At 40.8% G+C, this 9,093-nt stretch overlaps 2 protein-coding genes across 2 annotated transcripts; one reads left to right on the top strand and one right to left on the bottom strand.

Moving 5' to 3' along the window:
- Positions 1-1,760: 1,760 nt before the first annotated feature.
- Positions 1,761-4,675, bottom strand: LOC117375829 (transcriptional activator protein Pur-beta). The gene has a single exon (XM_033972153.2). It carries the CDS (start codon positions 4,628-4,630, stop codon positions 3,713-3,715), a length of 918 nt encoding a protein of 305 aa, XP_033828044.1. The 5' UTR covers positions 4,631-4,675; the 3' UTR covers positions 1,761-3,712.
- Positions 4,676-5,205: 530 nt separating this feature from the next.
- On the top strand, positions 5,206-7,829 carry LOC117376420 (histone H2A.V). Its single transcript, XM_033972897.2, has 5 exons — positions 5,206-5,345; positions 6,665-6,742; positions 6,818-6,931; positions 7,015-7,144; positions 7,280-7,829. Exons 1-5 carry the CDS (start codon positions 5,343-5,345, stop codon positions 7,339-7,341), a joined length of 387 nt encoding a protein of 128 aa, XP_033828788.1. The 5' UTR covers positions 5,206-5,342; the 3' UTR covers positions 7,342-7,829.
- Positions 7,830-9,093: the final 1,264 nt, after the last annotated feature.

Raw genomic sequence — 9,093 nt, 5'->3', positions numbered from 1 at the left:
TTCAACAGAAACAATAGAATCAATCATTTTTTTCTAGTTGTTTTTATTTGTATATTTTTGTTTACTCAAATTATGAACGTGTTAAAAATAAACCTTTCAGTCTGTTCAGCAAGTCTCAAACAATAATGAAGAATACTTTTACTTTTCAGTCCTGTTCAAAAATGTACAGGTACAGATACCTGCTCTCAAATGTAGTGAAGTAAAAGTAAAATACAGATACCTAAAATTTGTAATTCAGTATAGTACTTTACTACTTTTACTTCGTTATGTTGCACCACTAAGATTAAAACTGCAGGAATTTTCATATGTATACTATATAATTTCCTCTAACCCACAGTGATGCGTTCAAGGGTCAGTAGAAATAGGATTTGATGTCATTGATGAATTAGGTCTATAACTATAAACACCTCTGTATCGTGCCTCTAAATAAATCCTATCCCGCCAGTTGGTTTTAATGAGGAGGAGAATGTAGGAATACTAAGAGCCGCTTTGGGTGTGTGAATGAATGCTTTAAATAAACACAATGATGTGACTATTCCTGACAGCTCGGCAGCATGAAAATCTGATCAGTTACTTGTTTATTTATAATTCCAAGATCAATGTCAAACTCAATAATACTATTAGCGTGATACAGATTAACAGCCACATCAGATCAATATACTATCTGCAGCTTTTTACCATCTAAAAACATAGTAAAAATCAAAGTTATACTGTCAAAACCAGACTTAGAGAGACTTATCCATGCATTTGTCTCCAGTAGGTTAGACTACTGTAACGTCCCACTCACTGGCCTCTCCAAACGAGTGTTAAGACAGCTGCAGTACATCCAGAACGCTGCTGCTCAGGTCCTGACTAGAACAAGGAAATATGAGCAAATAATCCTGTGCTCAGGTCTCTGCATTGGCCCCTTTGGCTCAGAGAATAAACTTTAAAGCAGCTCAGTTTGTGTGAAAGTCTCTCCGTGGACCAGCACCAAAGTACATCTCCCACATGTTAGTGCCATATGAACCATCTCACACTCTGAGGACTTCAGGGACCGGCCTCCTGCTGGTGCACAGAGTCAGGACTAAACATGGACTAAACCAGGACTGATTTGTTGTATTGTGATTTTAATGTATTTTTTATTCTGTAAGGAACTTTGAATTACTGAATTACTGTGCTATAAAAATGAAATTGCCTTGCCTATACTAAAATGGCATCAATTTTGTGTCATGATTCATATTTTTAAAAGTTTATTTCGTTTTTGTGTTGTGTCTTGTAAATATAGACATTAAATTTCCCCAGTTGTTCTTTATAACTATCACTGTCATGTTGTCTGTTAATGTCATACTGATTGAGACTCCAGTTTAGGTATTTCTCATTAGGCCGTTTACGTCATCCCAGTCCTCCCCTCAACTGTCTACAATCAAAGGTCACATTCATACATGATTAATATTTTCTTTATTAGCATAACTTTGATTATAAACTAACCCTAGAGGTGTGGTGCATAAGCCAATAACAGAACTGAATCCTCCCACAAGGTCATGACTCAGTACTGCATCTCGGTAGTGCTCCTCCTAGTGGTCAAAGTCAACTGAAGTTTGCAATGAGAATTATTACATACATTTTAAGATAGAAAGCATCGATCTGAACTGAAGAGATCACTTATTTGCTGATGTGATCCTGCCTTGTCTAGTTTTTCTTTAATTCTATGTTAACTTCTACAACAGTCATAACAATTTGTATAGCTTCTGTGTTGATTGCAAAGATCACACCTCTCCTGAGCAAAAACATAATTTTATTTCTCGTTGAAAGGAACTTTTTAGAATATTACAGCAGAACACACATGACTGAAACAGCTGCCATTTCACATAACACAGTACAGGAAGAAGGGTGAAGTTCAATTGTATGTGTAATATCATATATACTTCAATAGAAAAGAAAGGTATTGCTCCCAGGTGTATATTTTTAGTATGGCATTTCTCTGCTGTGTCGACATGGCTAAAGTCAAATTCAACGAGGTGTCAAAGGAAGCGGGACAATGAACGTGACATCCCCCAAAGCGTGGGAGCTTTGTGGCTTTTATTAGGCTGAGAATAAACTTTCCAATGCAATACATAAAGAAACCTTAAAACCGCTCTCCAAATGGATAAATACCATCATACAGCAATCAGAATATGCAAAAGAAAAAACACAAGGCAGCTCCGCGCGAGAGCAGGCATGCAAAAATATGACCATATCGGAAAAGAACACTACAGACTAAATGTAGCGGGTGTTTATGTTTGCGTCGAATGGCAACTGATGTAAAGCCGAACAGTGAGAAACATGGTGGACTGAAACAACTTGATGCTTTGTAAAGTGAACTGGAGTGCTGAAAGTTCGCTGACAAACTACTTCAATGAAGTCATATTTGTTTTAATAGAAATTGCAATAACATACTGTTATCAATTTGTGTCTCTTTTTACTTCCTCTGAGGAAAAACAGAAATGTTCGGAAAAAGCAGGTATGAAATATTACCCTGGACTTTTGCATCCAAGCTTAGTGTTTTAAATAAGCCACTTTAGGCAGCATTATCTAATAAATGTCTTATATCTCTAAGACATATTGCAATAAATCTCTTTTGAAAAATAATTCTATCTATAATTGATCTGTTGTAACTAAATCTCTGCCAGTAAGTTATATATATCTTTTTCTTTCCTTATAGCACCCGGCGGATGGGTTTTTGTTTTCCAAAAAGCACCTAAATTCTTACAATCAGACTGAATCTGCTTCAGTCATTATTGGTCTGAGTTCAAGATTAAAGGATCCAAATGATGCACCCCATGTAGGTCAACAAGGCCAGTTCCCTGGAGACTGTCACTCAAGCCCAGCAATATTAAGCTTTATCTTGAGGACCAATGCTAGAGACCTGCTGCCCTTTGGAGACAAAGGTCACTGAGGTCACATGACACAGGGGCCAGCATCAAGCAAGATATCAGCAGCTGACACAAGCGATGCACAGGTGAAGATAGACCCCCAAATACAGGTGGGACATGCCAACCCTGAGACATGGTGAAACAGTAGGGTAGACGTCAACACTTGAGGGAGGAGTGACAAGGGATACAGGGCCATTTTAGCTCTTTTGGATCATCCTCAAAATCCAAATGAGCAGTGTGCTTGTAACAGATCATCATAATGGTTGTGGGTGCCCTGCCATGCCCTATGCCCCTCCTCACGCTGGCTCTGTAGGTTGTTTGATCTGGGCTGGTCCAGGTGAGACATTTGGGACAGAAAAGCACACATACAACAGCCATGGTGACGGAGCAGGGGGGCTGTCTCCCCATGGATCTCCCCCCACCCTACACCTGTCCTGCACCAGGTGAGCTCTAGCACTGCATAACCAGGATGTGGGGACAGGTACATCCTGTCTCCAGCACTGTCAAGCTTAATTTGTTGGGCTGCTCGAGGTTATCAAACGGACAATCATATATATTCATATATACTTATATATTATTTAATTACGGGGAATCTCAAACAGGAGCTGACTACTGCAGTCTGTACTCACTTATCTAGAACATCCACCTACACTTAAACATCATTCTCTTATATAGACAGTAAATTTCTCAGTCAATTATACTTTTAATTAACTCCGTTGTTTTTAAAGTTCGTCATGCACATAAGTCGCTCCTCTCTTTCTGTTAATCTCCAGGCTTTGCATCATGTTGTCAGCTTCCTCCCGAGCAGCAGCGCTGGCTCAGTCGTCGTCCACATCGTCCCCCTCGGACTCCTCTCCGCCTCTCCTCTCGTACATCTTATCCCGGTGCCGCTCCTGGATCTCTTTCATCTCCTCTGCGTAGCGACTGAACGCCCCTCCAAACTTACTCCACGCTTTAAACGGGATAGTTATAGAGTTTCTGTAACTGGGTTTAACTTCGCTCACTCGCAGGAACACTCCGTACTTGTTGGACCCCACGTCAAAGAAGAAACGCTTGGAGTCCACCATGATGGAGGTGCCCTCCGGGAGCTCGCTGTAGCCCCCGGCCCCTCCGCCACCGGACAGCTCCTCCTCGTCTCCCCCGTAGTCGTCTATTAACTTTGCAAGGGCGTCACGGAACTCAATTAAGCCCTGCGCCGGGAGAGCGATGGTTTGGCCGGCCTGCATGCCAGCACCCTGCATGCCGCCCACTCCCACTCCGAACCCGGGGCCTCGGTTCACGGTCTGTCTGATCCGGAGAAAGCGACCGCGCTGGTTTTCTTTTAGGTCGAGGTAGTATTTGCGGTTCTCCCGCACCAGGAACTCGCTCTTCAAGGCCCGTCTAGGCCCGGTGTCATCCCCGCCGGATGACTGAGCAATCTGCTCCGGAGTGCTAGGCCCCAGCTGGGCGTAGTGCTCTATAAAATCCCCCAGGTAGTCACGGAACTCCGCCGCTACTGACATGGACAGGGTCAGTCGACTTTTAGAGCCCCCGGCTCCCACCTCGGCGATTTTAATGAACCGGCCTTTAGCGTTCTGCTTCACGTCCAGGTAGAAGCGCTTGTTCTGAATGTCCAACCGCTTCGAGGCCAGCTCCTGGGTCTCCGACTCCCGCTGATAATGCTGGAAACCTCCGCCACCACCCCCTCCACCGCCGCTGCTGCCACCGCGCTCACTGCCACTGTCCCCATCCGCCATCTTCGCCACCAGCAGCCCGTCTCTCTGCGTTTCTCTGACCCCCACCCCCCGAGCCTGCCGAGCCCACGGAGGAAACCGGACGCGGACAAGAGCAGCGTGATTGGCCCAGGGAAATGTCAGTTTAATGATCGCAGAACAACTTAGCGCTTTGATTGGTTTATTTCCCTGTCTATAATTAATATATAATAGCCTTTATACGTTGCTACGTTGCTGGAGTCCACAAGTGTCTGCGACTGTAATGGGGTTATGGAGTTCAATATTGTATTCAGAGAATTCCAATAACACTGTGCTTTGGTCCGTTTGTTTTAGATACCGAATGAAAAAGGATACCACGAAAATGGACATTTGTTGACCTATAGAATTGGTTAATTATATTTATTAAGCACCATATGCACAATGACAAGAGAAGCATTTATGTATTTTTGACATTTTTGTGCTGTCCCTGGAAGGACACTCCGCACTGTCCCGCCTACAGGCCGGGTTCGTGCTAAAGCCGCTGTGAGCTGGTGGGGGATGGGCGCACTGTGCAAACTGTGCGTGGATTGGTTAGATCCAATATTCGAAGCAAGAACAGTGATTCTGATTGGACAAAAGGTCTCCACGAGGGTTTGCATGTAAAAGATTCCCAAAGAGGTTTATTGTTTCTTTGCTCTCAGGAGCCGAAATTGTTGGCCATAGATTTGGTTCTACAATCAAATAACGAAGCGAAAAAATGGTATGTGCCCCTGGATCACGTGTGAAACTGTCATAAGAGCTTGCATTGCATTTGAAGTGTTTCCCCAAAATGGCTGTTTTGGTTTGAAACGGTATTTTAACAGAAGATGTGTAGTTACAATGGTAGCTAAAGCGCTAGCTTGGAGCTAGCCCCTGTCGTTATCAGCACAGGTCCAAATGCTGTAACATTTTAAGATGAAAGTGCTGTTTTAGCACAGTTTTGTGTTATCTCGGGTACTGGGATGGACCAATACGGCCCGTACACTTTGCAAAATTGTGCATTGCTTTGACGTTCGCAGCTTCTCTTCTCGCTGGTAAAGCAGCGTTAGCGCGCTAAGCTAACGTTAGCCGTTTCAATGCTTTAATGTGGGATCATTGAAAAGCGGTTTGTTTAGATGTGTCAATCTTTAGCCTAAACTACTCGTCAAATGGGCCGAAATTGGACAGTGCCTCTTGTTGTAAACACTGTCAGTCTCAAGGTGTTTCATTTTAATAATTTGCTTGAATTTCTTATACAAAACGGAGCTTTAAAAGCGGCGCCGCTGGTTTGTTTTGGTTTTGACCCGCTCAGGATGCACCTGAGTGACAGGCGCTTGAACTTCAAAATTAATAATGATACAGATGGATGTTTTCGGCTCATTCTAGATAAATGTTAGTATTGTATTGGCTGAATAGTGTTGTATGTAGAAAAAGTAACGCTAACGCTGTTATATTTGATTGGCGGGAAAGTGTGACAGTTGGACTGGGCAGAAGTAAACACTGGCATATGGCCCGCCTGTCCCGGCCATGGGGCCCCATCTGTGTTTTCACATGAGGACGTGTTACCTGGGCTGAATAACTTTGGATGCAGCACCCTATCTTTTATTTTTCTTAACGGAAGGCCTGTCACGATAACAAATTTTGAACTGCAATATATTGCTGAATTAAATATTGACAATAAACGATAATACTGAAATCAAAACATAAAGCGTATTCCTAAAAGCATTCTAAATGTACACTATTGTTAAAAACTATGAGTTGCAAAAATAAATAGCTGAATGCAACACTTTTCTAATTAGTTTGTATCTATAATGAATCATAGAAATTCATAATTCAACCTTCTGCAGCTCAAATCCCATAGCAGTACAGAAAAATAAGAAAAATTCCCACTAGTACAAAGAAAAAGTCCCCACGATAACCCCCCAAAAGTATTGTTCCATCTCACATATATTGAACGATAAGGTTGATGTACTGTTTATCTTGACAGGCCTACTTCATGGTCACAGTATTTATGGTGTACTTATTTATTGCATGCATTGCACATGGTTCTCATTAATTCAGGCTGGTGGCAAAGCAGGAAAAGACAGCGGAAAAGCCAAGGCCAAGGCAGTGTCCCGCTCACAGAGAGCTGGTCTTCAGGTAAGGTTGAACACATCCCTATGCAGACATCATGCTCCTCTTGCCTTTAACATGATGCGTTTTGTTTCTGGGCAGTTTCCTGTGGGCCGTATCCACAGGCACTTAAAGACCCGTACAACCAGCCATGGTCGAGTTGGAGCTACAGCAGCTGTGTACAGTGCGGCTATCCTTGAGTACCTCACTGCTGAAGTAAGCACTTATAAATGATACATGCTGTTAGAGTTACCCCTGGATTTACTTCTAATGTTTGTTATGCCTTGTTTTTGTTGTAGGTACTAGAGTTAGCTGGCAATGCCTCCAAAGACTTGAAGGTGAAGCGTATTACTCCTCGTCACTTGCAGCTGGCCATTCGTGGTGATGAGGAGTTGGATTCCCTCATCAAAGCCACAATTGCTGGAGGAGGTAAAATTTGCCCTGAGTATTTTATTATTTTTTATTTCGTGTTGGATTCTTTTTGGGAAATATGTTTGGAAATGTTTTATTATTTTAGATGTATGTGCAAATGACTTGTAACCAAATTGTTGAATTCTTTTTCAGGTGTCATTCCCCACATCCATAAATCCCTTATTGGGAAGAAGGGCCAACAGAAGACTGTGTAGATGCCACATTGACCAGAAATATTTGGGCTTGGTGTTTGGTGGACCAGGAGTTTTCACTTTTGTCCTTTTTTATTGTTATTTTAGCAAACAAAGAGTGATTGTTAGACTTTGTGTTATTTACTCCCATATTTAGTAAAAAAAAAAAGTACAGAAACCTCTTTAATCGCAATCCTTTTGTATGTCATTTAGAGTTTGACTGGGAAGTTCATGATGATTTCAGTCGATGACAGTGAATTTGTTTGATTGGCTTTGGATTCTGTAATGTTTTATACTGAAAGAAATTGTTAAACCATTTTTATATACAGAACTTGTTCCTGTGGTTATTTTTGTGTTACAATATTTACTATAATACAAACTTTTTAAATGAAACTTGGACAGAAAAACAAAACGGCAAATATGAAATGGTGCTCTGTTTTATTCTTGACCTTTACTGTAATATTTTGAACTGCACAAAATAGTGTTGTATTAAAAACATGACTTTTTCAAAATGTGTTTCCGGAAAAGTGTCTTCTTCTACGGTGGGCTCTCTGTCAATCAGGGCTATGCTAATCAATGGATCATGCTAACGATTAACAGGAAGATGAAAGTGAATTGGTGTTTGAAGTAAGTACATTTTACATCTTTAAGTAGTCTTGAACATTAATATAGTTAGAACAAAAATATATAAGTGTAATAAGAGTTTGTATTTCGGCTACATAAATGACAATATGTCACCCTATTTACGTTGGCGAGCATCAGATTAGTCAAAAATGTGGATACATGGGACATTTCTTGTATAAATCAGGTCAAAATTGAGACAGTCCCGGGTATATATAGGGACGTATGGTCACCCTAAATAAGTAACAAACATATATACTTCATATATTAGTTTGACGACTTTACAATCAAAAGTTATAGCGTACTTGGAGTAGGAGACCACGTTTAGAGACTGGGGTACTCAATAGATGAAGTGAAAACAGATCTAGGTGTAAAAACGTAAGATTCTAGAGGCTTAATCTTACTGTTAACAATTGTCTTGTACACAATGCATTTCTTTGGCACTTTTAACTGTAACAATACAACAATGGTCATATGGTTCCAAGTGTTAATTTGATCTTGTTGTCAAGCACAGTTCATCCGTCAAGAGAACGTTGTTGCTTTCACCTTTGTCCACCAGGGGGCAGACTACCCCCTTTAAATTATAATCACAAACTACATACACATCTGTTAACATGTATTTGCAAGTTTTTGAGTATTCTTCGGGTTGAAAAGTTTTGGTTACTACTTAAAATGTGGGTATATTTTTCAGCGGAGTGGAGACTTTTGTTGTTTTGTTTTACTTCTACTATGTACAGCAATTCTCTTCTTCTTCTTCTTCTTCAAAAAAAAAAAAAAAACAGGGAGGGAATTATGTTAATATATCCATTATATATCCTTTTCCTCCATGATCTCCGTCTATCTGGAAAATGTGTTAGTTTACTCTCGGTATACTTAAGGTCAGAGGTGGATGATGTACTCAATTGTGTTAGTGAAGTAAAAGTACAGATACAGAGGTAAAAAGTAAAAATATCACATGACAAATCTACTTAAATAAAATTATTTTACAGAAGTGTTGCTAATGTGTAGTGTAATTTGTAGTTATATTGTTTAAAATTATACATATTTTGGTTAGCAGTAACAATATATTTTACTTTGCTACCTTCCACCACTGCTTGAGGTTACAGCACAATATGCTTTCTTGTCAAGGCTCTCTAGAGTTTCTGCTGTAACAAA

Source organism: Periophthalmus magnuspinnatus, chromosome 9 (assembly GCF_009829125.3).
Source record: "Periophthalmus magnuspinnatus isolate fPerMag1 chromosome 9, fPerMag1.2.pri, whole genome shotgun sequence".
NCBI lineage: Eukaryota > Metazoa > Chordata > Actinopteri > Gobiiformes > Gobiidae > Periophthalmus > Periophthalmus magnuspinnatus.
Note: the sequence above shows the minus strand (reverse complement) of the source record. Positions and strands in the feature narration are given on the sequence as shown.